Raw genomic sequence first — 21,342 nt, 5'->3', positions numbered from 1 at the left:
ATTACCTCCAACCTCGTGAACTTTTATCTTGTGCAGTAACCTTGTGTGGCACCTTGTCAAATGCCTTCTGGAAGTCCAAATACACCACATCCACCCTGTTCGTTACATCCTCAAAGAATTCCAGCAAATTTGTCAAACATAACTTCCCCTTCATAAATCCATGCTGACTCTGCCTGACCAAATAGCTCTTGGTCGGCCAGACACAATGGGTCAAAATGACCTCCTTCCGTGCTGTAAATTTCTATGATTCAATGAAAGTACCATGCAAATATGAGTATTGATCACATGCCTAATACAACACAATTAGCCACAAGCGACCAATTTATTGAACACTGGGATATTTACCAGGTTCTCAACATGCATGCCAGGGGTGCATATTTCCCAGTTGCTTGGATGCCAATAAAGCAAGATACAAAATGAGTTTTCACATTTTTATTTTATAACTGCTATACATCAAAGCACAGTACTACAACAGACCAATGTTCAAGATCTTCTCATAACCAGCATCTGAGGTGCCTCTAAATTGTTGGTCTTGGCAGCACATGTATAAACAGAAGTGTCCAGAGTCCATTTGCCATGTAAGATTCAACAAAGCCTGATCAGTACTGCATCTCCAACAGTAGTTCACCTGGACCTCTGCCTCATCTTTCGTCTTTTACGCTTCAGCCTGCAAAAGGAGTAAGAACATTAGTTGGGTGAGGACAGAGATTGGTTGCCTGAACTGGAGAATTTTAGCCATGAGGAAAGATTAGATAGACTGGGGCTGTTTTCTTTGGAACAAAGGAGGCAGAGAGACGACCTTATTGATGCATATAAAATTATGAGGGGCCTAGATAGAGTGGATAGGAAGGACCCATTTCCCTAAGTAGAAGGGTAACACCCAGGGGGCATAAATTTAGGAGATTGGAGGGGAGGGGGAAGATTTAAATTTTTTTTTTTTTAATAATAAAGAGGATGGTGGGGGTCCTCACCACATTTAAAAAGTACTTGGATATGCACATGAAGTGCCATATCCTACATGGCTATGGACCAAGAGCTGGAAAGTGGACCTAGGCCAGGTAGCTCTTTGTCAGCTGGCACTGACACGATTGGCTAAAATGACCTCCTTCCGTGCTGTAAATTTCTATGATTCTTGGTTGTGGATCACCAATGTTGGTGCAATTTAAGTGAATGTTCTTTATCATCCACTCCTTTGGGCCACAAATGCAAGTTCATCACAACAGATCAGAAGGTAAATAAAGAGGAACTTGTCTGGATTGATGGACTGCAATAAGTGCATTCAAACTGCAAAATTGTGACATATATATTGAAAGGTGACCAGTGGCTAGAAAAGAACAATTTTAACTATGAAAAAGTAAAGATGTATACAAAATTAATTCCTTTAACTACATCATTCCATAGAATAGGAATTCCCATACTTTTAAAATCAATTCAACAGGACATACCTGCGCATACGCTTCTTCCGCCACTGAAAAAACAAGAGGAATGATTCAAATTAACAAAATATTGGGAGGTACAATTGTAACTTGCTGGGTGATAGCTATAACACTTAAATCTTCAGAACACAACTATAGACAATGCACACGTTGGCAATCTCACTCAGCAGTATTCTGGACAACTGGTAAGGAATTATGGGGAAAACCATGATGATGCAGTGGGAAGATCTTGCTGGCGCCCTTGTTATTATACCATTGAACCTTTGCTCACCCAATCACTTTTTGCAAAAGGCTTATGTATAATGAACATTTCCTGCAGCATATAATTGGTACAAATTCCAACAACAGATTGGAAGAAGCAATGGCGGTTTATACTACAAGTATTCCACCAGCATATTATCCTTCGTTCGAAATACCAGCAGTTGCATCCATTCACAACACATGGCCACCAGAACGGGAGCAGTAGATAACAAAATGCATTCATATTAAAACAGCAAAACCGGACTTTAAACAGCACGTCGCAGAACGCCGCCAGATTTTTTAAAAAAAGGCTCAATTCAGAAACTCCTGCAGCAGTTTTTGCTTTGAGGGTGGTCACTAAACCTGCCGAATATTACGTGAACTGCATGGAGTTAACACCGGCAGAGTAAAACGAAACGCCTTCAAAAAGAAAATTGCAAAGCAACATCTGCGCCATGTCGGATGGACCCTGGCGCCCCACCTGGGCGCGGGCCCGCACCCCGCCTCTCCGTTTAACTAGGCCCCAAAAGCCACCGCTCTTATTTTTCTTACAAAAAAGGCTAAAATAAAAAGGTTCAAAATCGCTTACCTTAGCTCTCATGTCGACAAGGATCTGTAAAAGAGATTGCAAAGGTTAGTGTAACCAGATGGCAACTTTAAACTGCTGATACAAACCGGATTGTACCGGAGCTCAAGCAGCTCACAACTACCCACCTTAGAATCCCACAACCGAAAGAAGGAAGTGCGCGCCGCTCACCCGGATCTACGCGCCTAGCGCATGCGCATCGCAGCAGGTCTGCCCCTGATTGAGCGAAGTGCTGCGATAGAGCGCGCATGCAAACACAACCTGGCGTATACCGTCAGAGGGGGCTGGTGGGCACCTGTCCCGGTCTTCGGTTACATTGCTTCTGCTCTCTACCCATGGAAAGATCCAGATTTTGCTGCAGTGGGGAATCTGGTGGGTGGCGTGCCCCATTCGATTTTTTTTTCATAAAATCAGAAATTTATAGCACATGAAGGTGGCCCATCGTGTCGGTGCTGGCCGACAGAGAGTCTGGAACTTGTAGTGGCATGCCGCTCCAGCTCTGTTGTAGCTATTCTCTCGCAGGTGGGCGACTGGGTGATATCATCAGGACCCAGGTCGCTGGTTGGAACATGAGCAGGAGTATCGACAGGACCAAGGTAAAGCAGAGGAGTGGGAAGGTCGCGGCGGATGTGCAGAGATTGATCGAGACGGAGGAGTGTTGAGGGATTGTGGCGGAGGTGCGGTGAATGTTTGGTGGGGAGGTGCGGTGGGAGAGCGTGGTGGAGGTGTGGCAAGTGTTTGGTGGCAGAGGAGCAGGGAGAGATCGTGGCAGAGGTGCAGCAAATGAGGGTATGGGGCCCAAAAGAGCCAAGCGTCTAGGGGCAGCACGGGCCAGCCCACACTACGATGTGTGTGCGCACTAGGTTTGTGCAGCAGAGCTGGTCTCCAGTCGTCCTAGTTAACCCTTGCCACTGGATAAAGGCCTAGTTCTGTCAAGCCCGTATAGTGGCGGATGTGCAACGGTCACCACACGTTAAAAAAATCCACGCCCAGCTATCTTCCACTTATGGAGTTCAGGACTAGAATATCAGGTCCTTCATTAAAACATCTGTGAACTCATGTGGAAGCAAGTCAACCTCATTCAAGAGACCGCCTATGATGATCCAGCCTAATCTCACTTTCCAGCTCTTGGTTTGTAGCCTTGTAAGTTACGGCATTTCAAGTCCATATCCAAGTACTTTTTAAATGCTATGTGGGTTTTTGCCTCTACCATCCTTTAAAGCAGTGAGTTTCAGAGCCCCACCACCATCTGGATGGAAAAAATTCTCCACATATCCCCTCCAAGTCTCCTACCAATTTCTTTAAATCTGTGGCCCTGGATATTGACCCCTATGCCAAGGGCCTCACGCTTCAGCTCGAAAAAGTTTTGCGTTTCAATTTGCTAGAAGTACGAGTTGATAACGGCGTGGCTAGGGTAACGGGGCATTTGGAACCTTGACTAGGTGTCTCCTTAACCCATGAGATTTACGGACTGAGAAAGAGACAGAAACAACAGAATAGGAAATAGGGTGAATTAGAGTCAAATTATGTAGAGAGAGAGAAATAAACAGCAGGAAAGATTAGATTAAAAGACAAAAAAGAGACGAAGAAAAATGTTTTAAAAATTAAATTTTAAGTATCTCCAAGAACAATGAGACTCCACAGTTTCTGGGTGGAGAGGTTGAGTGGCATTGTAGAAAAATAAACCTCCATTAAAATGGTACTTATGCTATTATGCTCTCATCTCTCCTTTATGGATGTAAGATCTGGACAGCCCACAGGCAAACACACCAAAAAGCTGGAAGCCTTCCACATGCGTAGTCTCAGATCTATACTCCACATACACTGGCAAGACCGGGTGTCAAATCTTGAGGTTCTGGAGAGAGCACAATCAACTAGCATGGAGGTGGTAATCACACGAGCCCAGTTCCGGTGGGCTGGACACGCCATCCGCATGGATGAGTCAAGGATCCCTCGTCAGCTTCTTCACGGCGAGCTCTATGAAGGCCGAAGACACCAGGGGCACCCCTGCAAGCGCTATAAAGATTGCATCAAGGCTAACCTCCAGTACTATGGCATCCGACCAAAGGACCTCGAGAATACAGCAGCTAATAAAATCCAGTGGCGATCCCTCACGAGGACTGCTTGCCAGACCTTTGAAGAAAGCCGGTCAACTCCTGCGGGACACTAGAGATAGACGACATCAGGTGGCAGTACTGTCAGCATCAGGCACACTAAACTTCCCTTGTCCGGTGTGCAAGAGACTATGTGCATCCAGAATTGGCCTATACAGCCACTTGAAGACACATGCCATTGATGATTAGCACAACGTCTTTGTTGGGTACGACAGACTACCAAGACCAGCCCTAACTTTCTGCAGCAAATTTAATTGGCAATTAATGCACAAATGCAGCAATTTTTTGAAACGCACGGGGAGGTTGATGACGAGCTGCCGTTTTCATGAGGCTAAGGCCGGAGTGGCACAAATCATCAGCAACTGGTGGAGATTCGCAATTCTCAGCCATCTCTTCCTTTCCACAAGATGATTTTTCAATGCTAGGCACAGGCTCAGAGATACTAATGGCCAGTATTATCACAGACCAAATTATCACAATGAGGTCTTCGAAGCCCTGTACAAGTGTAATATTCAGGCTGACCCTAAAAGTGCAGTGGTCACCACACGTTTAAAAAAATCCATGCACAGGCATCTTCCATCCCTGGAGTTCAGGACTGGAATATCGGGTCCTTCATTGAAACATCTGTGAACTCATGTGAAAGCAAGTCATCCTCGTTTGAGGGACCGCCTATGATGAGGATAGTAACACTGATAGCTGCCACTACAGAAATGACTAATGTCTTTAGAAATTATTCATGGTGCAAAGGGATAAAATACAGTCAAGTAGACAGGTCACTAAAGTGGATACTGAGGGTAGTGAATTGATCTGACACATGGTCCAGATTGAAGGGCTCATCAGTATTCGGAGGTTCTGAGGAACCGGGAGTTCCTCTAACTTACGATAATTGTAATATATCATAAATTGACCGATTATACGCAAAACTCACTTACACTGGGTTTTAAGAAGGGAATGCTTCAAAGCTTGCTACACAGCAAAGCTTGATGGTTAATGAACCATCTGTTGTGTTAACCTTAATACAGACTGAGGGGAACGTACATTCAGTACTGAATAACACATTCACCAAGGACAGGAGGGAGTCAACAGTCTATTGTAGCAACATCTGAAGGGATGTTTGGGAAGATAGCAAACCCTGGGAAACAAGGTTAATCAATAAGTCATGAGGAACTGAGGCAAAGTTGATATCACTGAACCACACATTCCATAAGACGGACAGGTGATGGAAGACGGAACGGTTGGGGGAACCACTCAGAGCCAGTCTGATGTAACTTCACTGATAGCAGTAGGCCATTTGGTGGTTTTATAGGAGGGTCGCACACCTCGGAAACTATAACTGTAGATGTAAAACCTTTGTTCTTAGAAGGTTCATCTGTGAACACTTCCCCTGCATGCTTGAATAAAAACCGGTTGAACCGAGGTTTCGTCTGAGTGTTTCTGTGGTCGCTATACAGGCGGGTGTCAATTCCTTTTATCAGGGAGTCCACCATGAAGAGAAGTCTTTTTATCTCAACAATGGCATCTTGACACTGCAGAAATCTGGGCTGTCACTGCCCCTAGGTTGTTCTTCAGGGCAAAAGAAAATTTCTGCAATGTGCTGCAGATCCAGCTCGGTGATTCCTACTACTTACCCATCATCTCGCCCATATCTCTGAAGCCCATCTCTGATGCTACCACGGTCACCTGACATTAGATTAATGCTCCCGCATCATTGGTCTTTTGAAGACGGGGCCCCCCCGAGATACAAGTCCCTAGACTCCTCAGCTGAAGACAGTCATTTCTCTCCCCTCTTTTCAAGCACAGGTCCTTGTTCTCATTAAAGACTTGAGAAAGACTTAATTTATATAGCGCCTTTCATGACCACATTTTAAAATGCTAAACAACTAATGAAAGTACTTTTGAAGTGTAGTCACTGTTGTAATGTGGGAAACGCAGCAGCCAATTTGTGCCAAGCAGGCTCCCACAAACATCAGTGATAAAAACCAGATAATATTTTTTTTGTTATGTTGATTGAGGGATAAATATTGGCCAGGACACCAGGAATAACTCCCCTGCTCTTCTTTGAAATAATGCCATGGGATCTTTTACGTCCACCCAAAAGAGGAGACGGGGCCTTGGTGTAACATCTCAACCGAAAGACGGCACCTCCAACAGTGCAGCACTCCCTCAGCACTACACAATCAGCCTAGATTTTTGTACACAAGTCTCTGGGTGGGACTTGAGTGTACTACCCACTGAGCCACAGCTGACACATGTACTACCCACTGAGCCACAGCTGACACAATTAGTGCTCAGTGACGCACTCTGACAACACATTAACTTCAAAATTCCTCGTGAGTAGGTGCCTCTGTGCTGGTGCTTGCGCAAATAACAATCAACTGGCGGTTATATAGCACCTTTAATATAGAAAAATGTTCAAAAGCACTGCATAGATGCATAAGCAGACGCAAGTAGATGCTGAGTCAAAGGAGGAGAGATAACCAAAAACTCAGTCAGAGGTTTTGAAGATGGGTCTTAGATGGATCTAGGGAGGGAATTCCAGAGCAGGGGACTTAAGTGTGTGAAGCTAGGTAACAGACAGCTCAGTTGATTGCTGATGCCCATATCCCACCATGCAGCACTGGCCGCTGCGACAACAGTCATGGTCCCCAAGACCTAATACGCGTAGAGTAGTGTTAGTGGTTATGTTACTGAACTAGTAATCCAGAGACTGAATTTTGATGACAAGGGTATTAAGGGTGACCGAACCATGGCGGGTATATGGAGGTAAGACACAGATCAGCCATGATCTAATTGAAGAGGCGTGAGGGGCTGAATGACCTACTCCTGTTTGTATAAGAGACATGCTGCTGGCGGTGGATACACCATTACAATACTTTCACCTTCCTAACACGTAGTGAGGTGGGGGTCCAGCAAGTAATTGCCTTCAGACACCAACTGGCAAAATTGGTAAGAAAAGACTGTCGAAACTGAGTGAATTAGACAAAGAAAACTCTGAGCACAATTTCCAGACTGCTGGAGTGAGGCCTAGCTTTACTGGTCGCTTTGTTGACCTCCCAGGCTGAGTCATGTGATGGCCATAAACCACATCATTATCAGGTCACCCTCTTTATTATTCATTCTAACTGGCTGCGGCATGCAAAAGGGCATAAATACAGCAAATTGCTGATCACGATTAACTGAAATGGTGGAATGAGTGATGAGAAGAAACTTTTACTGGCTTAGGCGATACTATCGGCAGAACTGTGTAAATGTCCCATTAAACTTTGGCACAATGCAACTAATGGCATAACTCAATCCAATACTTCCTGGAACAATTACGTATTAATAATGGTGCACGCTGTTTATGCGTCATCACTGCGGTGCAAGTGTCCAGCAAATTCACACCCAAGGTTTTGTAAACAGGAAGTACACGCAGTCGCAAATCTTTTAAAGATCTGACATTGGAGGCAGCGTGAGCCTGGAGCAGCTGGAGGGAAACATAGAAAAAACATAGAAAAATAGGTGCAGGAGTAGGCCATTCGGCCCTTCTAGCCTGCTCCGCCATTCAATGAGGGAGTTTTAAGCATAAGCGTCTCCCTGACAATGGAGGCAGTGCGAGCCATAACAGATCTGTCAAGGGGACAAAATGAGAAATAAAAAGTAATGAAATTATGACATCACAAGGATGAAGGGCGGTGATTGGTTTTTCCTTATTAATTGAATCACTGGACAGGGAATGAATTTTTTTTAAAAGCTAAAAACTGATTTAATTTGCTTCAATTGCTGATTTTCTAATTTAATTTAAAATTGTATATATTATTTAATTTTGTATAATTATAATTAATCTTTAACTATACTGATTTTACTATTGTATTATTTACCATTTAATTTTAATTTATTTTTCAAAGTTTTTTTTGCCTGCGTCTTATCTGCGTGCGCATTTTGCCTGCCGCTTCAGATCTGAGCCGTTGATCTCTTTTTATTACTTCCTTCTCCCACTTTTTCTCCCTTTCCCTCCCTGGTCAATATCCAACGTGTTGTAAAACTTGTGTATATATATTTTCAAAGGCTTTTAAATGATATTATTTGTGTCTTATTTTATGCCAGTCAATCTAAAGCCAGCAGCGATACGGAGCTAGATTTGGCCTCATGGTAGCTTTCATTATGCAAGATGGAAGTGACTGTGTCTTAAAGATTAATACAGGTATTATGTTATTATCGCAAGAGAAGCACATTAGTTGTTTGATATTGAGAGAATAAATGTGTTAGCTACAGAAAATGCAATTTGTTCTGAATACACTTCACTTACCCATTTAATGTTAAATAAATGTGTTGCATTATAGCCTGAGCCTCAGTATGATTGAACATATTCACTCCATTGAATTTTACAGCACAGAAACAGGCCATTCGGTTCAACAGGTCCATACCGGTGTTTATGCTCCACACAAGCCTCCTCCCACCTTACTTCATCGCACCCTCATCAACTTATCAAACTTGAGGAGCTCACATGTTAGCATATGATATATTCGAGCAAGGCTGGAAAGGCTCTCTGCTCAATCCCTGGGCTTTGCTATATTTCTTGACATTAGACAGATAGACACACTCTGGCTTGTAGGGGCCATGAGGTCCATTTATAGGAATGGTTATTGACACAGAGCCCAAGTAACATATCTAGCATAAAAGCCCAAAAATGTAATAGTGGGTTTGAAATGTTTATATTTTGAATGTTTGAAGAAAATCAACCAAGTTCCAGTAATTTGAATTCTTTATCATCTCCATGAAATATGGCAATTTAATAAAACGACATGTGGCCGAAACAAAATAGCCATGAAAACTTAACAGTAAATGATGCATTGTGAAAAATGTTGAGTGCACTAATATACCATTGTTCTTAATATTTTATTGTAATTCCATTAATAATTTTTTCAAAAGTACCAATATGGTTTCAAATAACTTAACACACATTTTGAGCATTATAAAATACCTTATAGAATTTACTGAAGTTTTATTATACATTCATGCTCCAGATTTCTGGAGATAGTTATGGTGGTATTTATTTTCTCTTAAACCCTTCAAAACAAATTGTGTCCCCTAGTGAATTCAAATCCCAGATGCAGATGTATATCTGTTTCTAAGCATGATCAAAAACATCTTTGCAAAGTGTATCACTAAGTTGTCAAATTAGCCTGAATTATAATTTTTCAAGATACTAGTTATATAAAGACACTTGCATGAATTTGGAATGCAAAAAACCCAAGACAATTTGCCATTTTTAGCATTTTCTATTTACAAATCTATTTCTGTACCCGTGTTAGAAAAAAGATTTTCAAAGTGCACCAATGGGGAAAATACTGCAGTTTGAAACATTCTTTAAAATTCATGGCAACAGATCTGAAATGTGAAAACTTGTTTCTGCCTCTGCTGACCCTGCAGTTACATATTGCAATGGGAGTATTACATCAACACTGAAATTTATCCAATCTTCTACTTACGGGCAGTATACCCTTAATACGAACAGTGAAATAGCAAGTATTATTATAGCTCCCTCACTCAGAGAAACTATGTATAAATACCCCATTTATAACATGCTTTTTCTACAGCTCACAAAAGCATTCTAAAGAGCATCTACTGTGCCTGACCTTGTTATTTGAAAGCAGCACTTTGTGCTTTTGTAAGATAAACCCTCAATGAGTTACACAATTATCTAATAATAATTTATTTTAAACACGTCAAAGTGGAAATAAAGTTCAATTTTTGCAGGTGTCATTCACATCCCTCAAATAGGACCATTTCAAATGCTAAATGCACTGTTTTTTTTGTAACTGTTGGTTTTCATCCACCCAAAATAAACTTAAAATTTACGATTTTTTTTCCCCTCCATTGAAACTGGCAAATTATTTCTCTGTTCTGATGCAATACTGTATGAAACATGTGTGTACAGTGTGTTCTGACTCCATGCTGTCCATGAAATCAGTTTTCTTTCAAATGGACAATCCACATATTCTCCCCTTCCACAGCATATATCCAGTAATGTTGTTGAGTGGTTTAAATCGAACATTATCTTGAGTACTACCTTGTCTTTTCAGCAGCTCACACCCAGGCCTGACCAGTGTTCTGGCACCTTCAGGAAGTACTTGTCCATTGCTTCACAGAACCTTGTTCTATAAAGTTCTGGGGAAACCACAGTTGGCATTTTCCCTGTGCAAAAAAGTAGCAATATTGTAGTGCTTTAAAAACAGATTTCGTAAAAGATTTTCATTCAGGACACTGCTTGAAGTGATAAGAAAACCAGTGGCCGAAGCAAGGCACTGGCTTTAAATTGATCTGAAATTAAGAGTTTTAAAAATAGTCTCGCTGTCTAATCAATTTTAAGCTGGTCTGCACCGTACATTGCATAAGTACAGTAAAAGTTATCAATTTAATAAACTTAGGTGTTTACTATTCATCACTTTTGTACATTACTATACAAATACTGAAAGGCCCTCCACACCTTCTGCAAGCATCACGGAATACTTTGTTATTCTCCTAACTGGAAAAATCATTAAACAGAATAAAGGCATTTCCAGAAATGAACTGGATGGTAATAATAAATGGAACTACAATACCACAAATATATAATGAGAAATTGTCTTTTCAAATCCATTCAATCCAGTGAACGAGGTACAAGCTGGATCATCTTGAACTCCTTAATTTCTAGTTGTAACGAACAATCATAATTATCACTTTCAAGTGAAAGATCTTAAAAATTAATCTGTGCTAGAAGGCAATCGAGCAAAAGGCAATGCCAACACCATGACAAAAATGGAAGCATTTCTGTCTAAGTTTTGGCATGGTATTAACTTCTTTAATTCTGTCACAGTATACAAGGGCCAGCACATCAATAGGATATTATTCAACCTGAACTGTTGCATTCGTCACAGGAAATGATAAGGTACACCAGAAAAGAGAAAAAAGATCTTGGAGGCATAGCATAAATTCCAGTTGCTTAAAATAATTAACAAGGTTTTCTATTTAAAAAGAAAGACTTGCATTTATATAGCCCCTTTCACTACCACGGACGTCCCAAAGTGCTTTTTAGAGGCAATGAAATACTTTTTTGAAGTTTAGTCACTGTTGCAATATAGGAATTTGCACACATCAAGCTCTCACAAACAATGGCCAGACAATCTGTTTTTGTGATGTTGATTGAGGGATAAATATTGGCCAGGACATCAGGGATAACTTCCCTGCTCTTCTTCGAAATAGTGCCATGGGATCTTTTACATCCACCTGAGGGGGCAAACGGGGCATCGATTTAACATCTCATCTGAAAAGACGGCACCTCCGATCAGTGCAGTACTGAGGGAATGCTGTACTGAGTGTCAGCATAGATTTTTGTGCTCAAGTCTCTGGAGTGGGCCTTGAACCCACAACCTTCTGACTCAGAGGTGAGTGTGTTACTAACTGAGCCACTGGCTTAGAATTTATTTTTTGTCAGACATGCTACAAATAGCTTACGCAGATATCAAGGCTAAATAGGCATTCAATGTTATGGGGAGTTGAGGCTCACCAAGATATGAGTGCTGAAATAATTTAAAGGACAAAAAAGACCGAAAACATATTAGACATACTAAAACACTAAAGCACAGATTATTACTGAAGAACACAAAGCTAGGCTGCAGAAAATGGGTTAACAGATTATGCTAATTTACAGTTAAATGCAACGCAAGTGCAACATGAACTAAACTAAACTCAGGTTTCACAGCAGTGAGGACGTTGTCCTTATATTTACAACAGTGACATACGGCTGCAGAAGAGTTTTTTTAAAGACAGCAAGGACAGATGATAGATGGTTCCAAGTGAGCTGTGGAAGCCAGGGTTAAATGTTAGTACATGCTGCTCTGCTGAAAAGTGGGAAGATGTATCGAAAATGTTATGAATTCTGCACATAAAGTTTTGTTTTTGTAAAAATAAGTCAGATAAATATGGAAACAGAGAACTAGGGCAAAACTACTTATTTCCTTGTTGTGTCTCTTATCTACATCTTTATTCAAGACCTGTAATCCTGCAGGGTATTTTAGCATTCTTTTCTTCAATAACAGTTCTCCTATTTGTACAAGGTGCCTATAAACAACCACTTACAGACTTACCTTGTCCACCTAAGATTCCTGTAGACTTTACAACCATTTCAAGTTTTTTATCCCAAGTAAACGTCCTGATATAATCTAAATCAAAAGAAATGAGTCAGGAAGATAATTTGAGGGAAACCACATACATTTTTCTTTGCACTTTTGTTATTGCAACAAGGATAAAAAATTACAAGGACAAACTAGCCACATTTGCAGTGCAGCAGGTTGGTGTACCAATGTACTCCATTATGTGTTCCTATCAATTCTCATGTTGAATTCCTGGTATCAGCTAGAGTTGTTGAGAAAGCATAAGGCATTTATTTCCCCAATGATGGGTGAAGAGTGGTCATCCTGCACCACCGATGTTCACTTCATTCTCCGCACCCCCCATCCCTCAGTAGTGGTAACAATGTTCGCATTGTGTTGAAGTTTGTGGTTAATGCAACAGATTAAAAACGTAAACCGCTTTCAATCCCACTTACCAATAATTCCAACAACCAATTCATTTGTAGTGTCATCTCGGCCTACAAGTAGGGAATAGTCAATGATAAGGTGGCTTGACAGAAAGTATGCATCACTATGAATGGATGCCCGTAGCACAGCCTTGCAGTGTGATCGAATATAAAGAGGGTTATCACGAATCATTTTTAATAGATTTTCATCCAGTAATACCACATCACACGTCTCTTTTCCAGTTTCCGTTTTAACATTTCGATTCCTTAAAGAACCTTTTAAATCGAAAACCTGTTAAGAAAGGGAATAATTATACAAAGATAATCAAAAAATACAGCTGCTTGCATTCAGGAAGAAAGTTTTAAAAACTCAAAGTCGTGTGCTCGAATTGCAACGTTTAAAATGCTACCTGGATTGGTCATCAGCTTATCGCATAAGGCTTGACCAAATAATCCAAAGGAAAGTTCAACTTTTTTGCATTATCGGTACTGTTGTCCCCGTTTTAACTTGATGATGATTAGAAAAATCATGCTAATCCTATTTATTCAGTGGCTCAGAATCAAGTAGAAACTGATGCACCTTTAATTGTAAACCAATACACTGGAGTTCTAAAGGAACCATGTACTGCTGTGTATTGGTAGTGCAAATAATCAGGATATAGGCCAAGATTTTTCTTACCTCACAGGTCCGGTGCGGGGAATGTCAGTAGCGGGTCGCAGCCCCGCTCTGGAAAATGAAGTTACCTTAATGGGACTTGTTAATCCCGCCCAGCACGTTTCCCAGCCCAATTAGATGGAACAGGTCTAGTGACGTCATTCATGACGCGGCTTGAGTCGGTTTCCTTAAAAGGGACCATGGTCACCTTACTTTTGACAGTTGTGTTGTCAGTGTTCTACAGCACTGAAGTGCTGCAAACACTAACAATCACTGCAGAGTGGTGCAGGGCTGCACCCAGGTTCTCCCATGACTCCCTCCATAGCACGCAGACCTCCCCAGGAGACCAACACAGCTTAATTGTACATTGCACGGAAAGTCACAAGCTGGGATGTGGTCAGAAGGACCTAGGTGCAGTGGTACAAACCTTTCAATTATCTCATTAGATCACAAAACGCTTGTACAAAGCCACACTCACTTTCATCCTCCTGTGCCTCTCATCACTCTGCCTTCCCTAACCTTACACAGCTTTACTCACACCAACTTAGCTTGCACTTCTACCCATCCTTCTCTATCTACATTATCACATCCCCATCTCACTAGCCACCCCCATCCTAATGCAATTATACCAACTACAAAAGGTAGCCACTTGACTGTTTTATCTAATGTTTATGTAAAGTTTCTGTTAATGTGCTGTCAAACATTCAAACCTATTTTTTTCAACATTTTCCGTTTTTGAACAGATGTGTGTGCACCTTTGGAAGTGGCTTAGTGAGTTGTAGTGAATGGCGAGATATAACAGCACTCCCCGCAATGGTGACGAGTATCAAGGGAATGGGTTGAACATTGTAGGGATGCTTTATGGAGTTGGTGTGGGGTGATGCCAACCTGACCCATTATGTGGCAGCCAGGATGTACAGTGTCAAGTGAAGTAAATCCAGCTGAAGTAAATTGTGACTGAGGAAAGTGGTGATCTGTCAGGGGAGAGCTTTTACTGTACATTGGAACCGGTCAAGTAATCAGCCACTGAACTCATGCCTCAGGTTGACAGCCATGGTCATGCAATTAAAGTCAAAAGGTAAGTTAAAAAAGCCTGTTAAGCATCTGTCAACTAGATGTTAATGGGCTGAAAATTCCGGCCTCCCCGGTTCCGTCCGAAGTGCGCATGGACCCGGGGAGGCCTCACAAAAGCCCGTTTTTGGGGCGAGATGCGCACGCGCCGAAATTTCTCTCGACATATCCTCCGTATCCCCGCAATAGGGACATTCACGCAGGAGATCTCGGGCCATTTGCCCAACTCATGCCCAGCGAATGTCCTTCAAACTTTTACGCTCGGTAAAAGTAGGTGCATAGCTTACTTTTACGATGGTAAGAATTTTAAAAGATATAAAAATTAAATGTAATGATTCATTTTTATGTTAAAACCCTGTCTATTAAGGTAAGTTTATTTCTACCCTATTAAGACAAACAAAATTCCAAAAAATATATATTTTTTCTAAAACATTTAATTTCCATTAATTTTAAATATGTGAGGTGCTTTTTTTAATTTATTATGTTATGTTTCTCACTTTAGGGAGTTATTCTCATTGATAGTAATGGGAACTTGTAAAAACGGAGTTCCCATTATTATCAATGAGAATATAGGTTGAACCTCCCTTATCCAGAACCACCCCTCGTCCAGAACCATTCTTGACCACCGGGTGGTGCATGTGCAGAACTCCGACATGAACAAATTGAAGTCCTTCCTCTCTGCCGACTCCCGCAGTCGCTGGCCTGACCCCGCGATCCACCACCACCCCCCCCCCCAAAATGATCTCTTTGCCGCAATCCGAGCCCCAAGCCAGTCAGCCCCGATATCCCCTTGCTCAGTACATGTGACCACCCCTCATCCAGAACAGGCCAAGTCCCGAGGGTTCCGGATAAGGAAGGTTCAACCTATACTACCTAGTGATCAGTTGTCCAGGCCCACATGACTCCAGAATTTCCATACGTACGGGGAAGTCATCTCACCGTATGCTGCGCATCAAATGAAGGCCTCCGACCGGAATCTAAGGTGCCTCAGTGACCACCAGGTATTCACGTAAACATTTTTTGGTTCGGAGGCGTTCATCCGAAGGAAGCCTCCAACCGCAATTTCCCCCCCAATGATTTTAATTGGGTCCCCCGTCACTTCGGGTCGAATCTGCTCAGCATTGGCAGACCTGACAATGGGAAAGGTGCGTTGACAGTGGGTTCCTGACCCGCTGTCAAAAAAATAAATTTTCCCACCCGACCCACCACCAATCACACCCACTAACTTTCTGTAAAATCTGCACCACAGTAATTGTCCTCCATTCCCAATTCCTCACCATCATCCAAATTACGTTTTATGAAATAATTTTAAATTAGAAACCAGACGTGAACTATTTGCAATCGCTAGTGCCATGTACCTGAGCCATTTTTCTCCCATAGAAGAGATTCTCCATAACCAAAAGATCAAGTTTCTTCTCTGTATTGTTCTGAGAGTTTTTGTAGCCTATTCGACATACGCCCAGAATTTTGGCCAATGCTGTAGGTCTCTGAATGGTATTTAGGGGGGAGAACAAAGTTAAACATGCAATTTTAAAACAAGTAATTTGATACATTTGCACAAGGTCATAAGAAGTAGGAGCAGAAATAAGCTATACAGACCCTCGAGCCTGCTCTGCCAGTAAGATAATGGCTGATCTTCTACTTCAACTCCACATTCCCATCCTATCCCCATATTCCTCGATTCCCTTATTGTGCAAAATCTATCGATTTCTGTCTCAATATATTCAACAACTGAGCATCCACAGACCTCTGGAATAGAGAATTTTAAAAATTCACCATCCTCCGAGTGAAGACATTTCTCATCTGTCTGAAATGGCCGCCCCCTTATCCTGAGACTACGACCCCCTAGTTCTAGATACTCCAGCCAAAGTAAACAGACGCTGAGTATTTCCCGTGTCAAGCCCTATATATTCCAATGAGATCACCTTTCATTCTTCTAAACTCCAGAGAATATTTGGCCATTCTACTGAATCTCTCCTCACAGGACAAACTTGATCATCCCAGAAATCAATCAAGTGAACCTTCGTTGCACATCCTCAAAGGCAATTATATCCTTCCTTAGGTAAGGAGATCAAAACTGTACACAGTACTTCAGGTGTGGTCTCACCAAAGCCCTATATAATTGCAGCAAGATTTCCTTACTCTTATACTCCAACTCCCTTGCAATAAAAGCTTTTCAAAAAATGTGTTCCTGGCAAACATAAGCGTCACTGGCAAGGACAGCATTTATTGCCCATCCCCAATTGTCCTTGAGAAGGTAGTAATGAGATACGTTCTTGAATTGCTGCAATCTGTGGTGAAGGTACTCCCATAGTGCTATTAGGGAGGGAGTTCCAGGATTTTTACTTAGCAATGATGAAGAAACGGCAAAATATTTCCAAGTCAGGATGGTGTGCAACTTAGAGAGGAACTTGTAGGTGATGGTGTTCCCATGCGCCTGCTGCCCTTGTCCTTCTAGGTGGTAGAGGTCACAGGTTTGGGAGGTAGTGCCGAAGAATCCTTGGTGAGTTGCTGCAGTGCATCTTGCAGATAGTACACACTGCAGTCATGGCACGCCGGTGTTGGAGGGACTAAATCTTTAAGGTGGTGGATGGGTGCCAATCAAGCGGGCTGCTTTTACCTGGATGGTGTCAAGCTTCTTGAGTATTGTTGGAGCTGCACTCATCCTCGCAAGTGGAGTATTCCATCACTCCTGACTTGTGCCTTTAGATGGTGAAAAGGATTTGGGGAGTCAGGAGGTGAGACAACTCGCCACAGAATACCCAGTCTCTGACTTGCTCTTGTTGCCACAATGTGTGTGTGGCTGGTCCAGTTAAGTTTCTGGTCAATGGTGACCCCCAGGATGTTGATGGTGAGGGATTCGGCGATGGTAATTCCATTGAATGTCAAGGGGCAGTGGTTAGACTCTTGTTTGTTGGAGATAGTCATTACCTAGTACTTAAGTGGCAAGTAACATTTGCATCACACATCAGCCCAAACCTGAATGTCATTCTGATCTTGCATGTGGGCATGGACTGCTTCATTATGAGAAGTTGCAAATGGAACTGAACACTGTGCAGTCATCAGCAAATGTCCCCACTTCTGACCTTATGATAGAGGGAAGGTCATTGATGAAGCATGGTTGGGCCTAGGACATGATCCTGAGGAACTCCTGCAGAGATGTCCTGGGGCTGAGATGAGTGACCTCCAGTAATCACAACCATCTTCCTTTGTGTTATGTATGGCTCCAGCCAGTGGAGAATTTCCCCCTTGATTCCCATTGACATCAATTTTACTGGGGCTCCTTGATGCCACAATTGATGCTACAAATGCTGCCTTGATGTCAAGGGCGGGCACTCTCTCCTCACCTCTGGAATTCAGCTCTTTTGTCCATGTTTGGAAGAAGGCTGTAATGAGTTTTGGAGCTGAGTGGTCCTGCCAGAACACTATCTGAGCAATGGTAAGCAGGTTATTGGTGAGTAAGTGCCGCTTGATAGCACTGGCGACGACATCTTCCATCACTTTGCTAATGATTGGAGAGTCGACTGATGGGATGGTAATTGGCCAGATTGGATTTGTCCTGCTTTTTGTGGACAGGAAATGCCTGGGCAGTTTTCCACATTGTCGGGTGGATGCTAGTGTTGTAGCTGTACTGGAACAGCTTGGCTAAAGGCACGGCTAGTTCTGGAGCACAAGTCTTCAGCACGGCAGCCGGGATATTGTTGGGGCCCGTAGCATTTGCTGTATCCAGTGCGCTCAGCCATTTCTTGACATCACGTGGAGTGAATTGAATTGGCTGAAGACTATCTTCTGTGATGGTGGGGACCTCAGGACGAGGCCAATATGGAGCATCCACTCAGCACTTCTGACTAAAGATGGCTGCAAATGTTCCAGCTTTTTCTTTTGCACTCATGTGCTGGGCTCCGCCATCATGGAGGAACATTCCATTTGCCTTCCTAATTGTTTGCTGTGCCTGCACATTAACTTCCTGTGATTCGTGTACAAGGACACCTAAATACCTCTCTGCACACCAACATTTACTAGGCATCGCCTTTTAAAAAATATTCTACTTTTCTTGTCCTCCGACCAAAGTGGATAATTTCACACTTCCTCATATTATACTCAATTTGACACCTCCTTGCCCACTCACTTAACCTGTCTAGATTCTCACTATAAAATAGATTGGAAACAACAGAGGTATGCATCTAGAAGTTAGTCTTTTGTATACATTTTAACCATTTTGGGGGGTTTCATCCATTTCCCCAAATTGCTCTCAGTTCAGGGAGTGGTTCACATATCTTCACCAGGTGGTGCACTTGAGTGGTGATATTATATAGAGATAAATAGTAGAGCCAGCCTGCCTGCCTACCTGACACAAGACTCCCAAAACAAGCGTTCTACTTGGAACTCCTCCACAGCAAGCGAGCCCAAGGTGGGCAGAGAAAACGTTGAGGACACCCTCAAAGCCTCCTTGATAAAATGCAACATCCCCACCGACACATGGGAGTCCCTGGCCAAAGACCGCCCTAAGTGGAGAAAGAGCATCCAGGAGGGTGCTGAGCACCTTGAGTCTCATCGCCAAGAGCATGCAGAAACCAAGTGCAGGCAGAAGGAGCATACGGCAAACCAGTCCCACCCACCCTTTCCTTCAACGACTATCTATCCCATCTGTGACAGACTGTAATTCCCCTATTGGACTGTTCAGTCACCTAAGAACTCATTTTTAGAGTGGAAGCTAGTCTTCCTCAAGTTCGAGGGACTGCCAATGATGATGATGAAATAGTAGAGCTTTGAACAAGTGTAATGTTTCTTCAGTTGAAAATGACAAATCTCCGCTGTCCCCACCAAGTTAAATTTCCACTTGTGTAAAATTCTTGATAATCTGCCCTCAGGCCCACCATTCATCACTAGCTGCTGGGAGGAGCACAGCAGTTTTCCAGAGCGAAGCGTCTATCTCTGCATCGCTCCAAGATGGTCAAGATCATATGCTCACATTTGTGAACAAATATTCAACTACTTCAGCATTATTCTTTTTCTGAAGCACTTGCAGTGCAAGAATCTAAAAGAACATTAGGCCATAAAGCTGTAGCATCCAATAAATGACAGTAGTTTAACGGCTTTGCAGAACTGAATTCTTGAAGGTTTTATTTTTCACAAAAAAATCTAGATTAGAACCAGTGTTATTTGTAAAGTTTACATATACATTTATCTCTATTAATTGCACAAAAGACAATGAGTACAGATTAGCACCACAGCTAAACAAACACTGCCATTCCCAATCTAGTCAAAAGTACAAGAACAATTCCAAGACTTGGTTATGAAGTACCCAGAGGTTGAACACTCATTGACACTTACAGACCATAAGTGGGACAAGGTACTGCAGGAAACTAGACACCCTGAAGTTATGCCACAATAAGAAATCAAAGCTTTTAGTGGCGGAAAGGGAATTGGTTGGAAAAAAAGCACCCCCACAACCCCATTTACCTTTTGCTGAACGGCAGTTGTAATATAATTAAAATAATGAGGAGCAAAGTCCAGGAAAGACTGGACTTCCAGGCGAGGCATCTGCTTCAGAATAAAGCGGTCATCTAGAAAAGAGCACATTTTTTTTTTTAAATTGCACCCAAGATATTTGTCAACACTTTGAAGTCAAGACAAAGCATATCACAACTGAAATAAATTCCGCTTGAAAATGAGCAAGATTTATCAAATACATAACTTCTTAACACAATATTGCAGACTGCATTTTCAATTTAAACTAAACATTAAAAAAATGCAGAGTATTCCACTCTCTATTCCCTTGTTTTGCTTCTATATAGTTAATATAGCCATCAAGTAGGCCTTGCCTAAATAATAACTGTGGCTCAATGGGTAGCACTCTCACCTCTGAATCAGATGGTTGTGGGTTCAAGTCCCACTCCAGGAGCTTGAGCACAAAAATCTCGGCTGACACTCCAGTGCAGTGCTGAGGGAGCGCTGCACCGCTAGAGGTGTTGTCTTTCAGACGAGATGTTAAACTGAGGCCCCGTCTGTTCTCTCAAGTGGACGTAAAAGATCCCATGGCACTATTTTGAAGAGGAGCATGGGAGTTATCCCCGTGTCTTGGCCAATATTTATCCCTCAATCAACACAACGAAAACAGATTATCTGGTCATTAATCACATTGCTGTTTGTGGGAGTGACTTGCGTGCAAATTGGCTGCCGCATTTCCTACATTACAGCAGTGACTACACTCCAAAAGGTACTTCATTGGCTGTAAAGAGCTGAGACATGTCCGGTGGTCATAAAAGGCGCTATATACATCCAAGTCTTTCTTTCTAATAATCACTCAAAATGACTGCAAGGCACGGATATGACTCCCATCAATGATGTGTCACCAGTAGGACAATAAACTTGTTTTACCAATGTAATTTTTTTTCAATTTGGACTGAAAGTGACGTTAACAGCAAATGTACTTTTTTGTGGTGGTGGTGAACAGGAGTGGAAAGTTGTAATTTCTCAGTCCTGGAAGGACCAACTATCATTTTTAGCACTGTGCTACTTATCACATAGAAGCAACAGATGGGAGCAATGGACGGGAGCGAAGGAAGGAAGGGAAAGTAAGAGAAGAAAGGAAGACTTGTATTTATATAGCACCCTTCACCAGCACATGTCCCAAAGCGCTTTACAGCCAATGAAATACTTTTTGAAGTGTAGTCGCTGTTGCAATGTAGGAAACACAG

General features: G+C 42.3%; 1 protein-coding gene across 3 annotated transcripts in view; it reads right to left on the bottom strand.

The window, feature by feature from the left end:
- Positions 1-417: 417 nt before the first annotated feature.
- The window catches only part of pikfyve (phosphoinositide kinase, FYVE finger containing), a 215,381-nt gene continuing 194,456 nt past the window's right edge, over positions 418-21,342 (bottom strand). For all 3 annotated transcript variants that reach the window (XM_070876033.1, XM_070876034.1, XM_070876035.1), the window contains 8 exons: positions 20,105-20,208; positions 16,000-16,128; positions 12,946-13,207; positions 12,485-12,559; positions 10,429-10,553; positions 2,266-2,289; positions 1,446-1,468; positions 418-667 (listed from right to left, as the gene is read on the bottom strand). In XM_070876033.1, coding sequence (XP_070732134.1) covers positions 10,438-10,553; positions 12,485-12,559; positions 12,946-13,207; positions 16,000-16,128; positions 20,105-20,208 — 686 coding nt within the window. In that variant the 3' untranslated portion in view covers positions 418-667; positions 1,446-1,468; positions 2,266-2,289; positions 10,429-10,437. The remainder of the gene's footprint in view (positions 668-1,445; positions 1,469-2,265; positions 2,290-10,428; positions 10,554-12,484; positions 12,560-12,945; positions 13,208-15,999; positions 16,129-20,104; positions 20,209-21,342) is intronic.

This window comes from Pristiophorus japonicus, chromosome 3 (genome assembly GCF_044704955.1).
Source record: "Pristiophorus japonicus isolate sPriJap1 chromosome 3, sPriJap1.hap1, whole genome shotgun sequence".
Lineage (NCBI taxonomy): Eukaryota > Metazoa > Chordata > Chondrichthyes > Pristiophoridae > Pristiophorus > Pristiophorus japonicus.
This window is presented reverse-complemented; position numbering and strand designations above follow the sequence as displayed.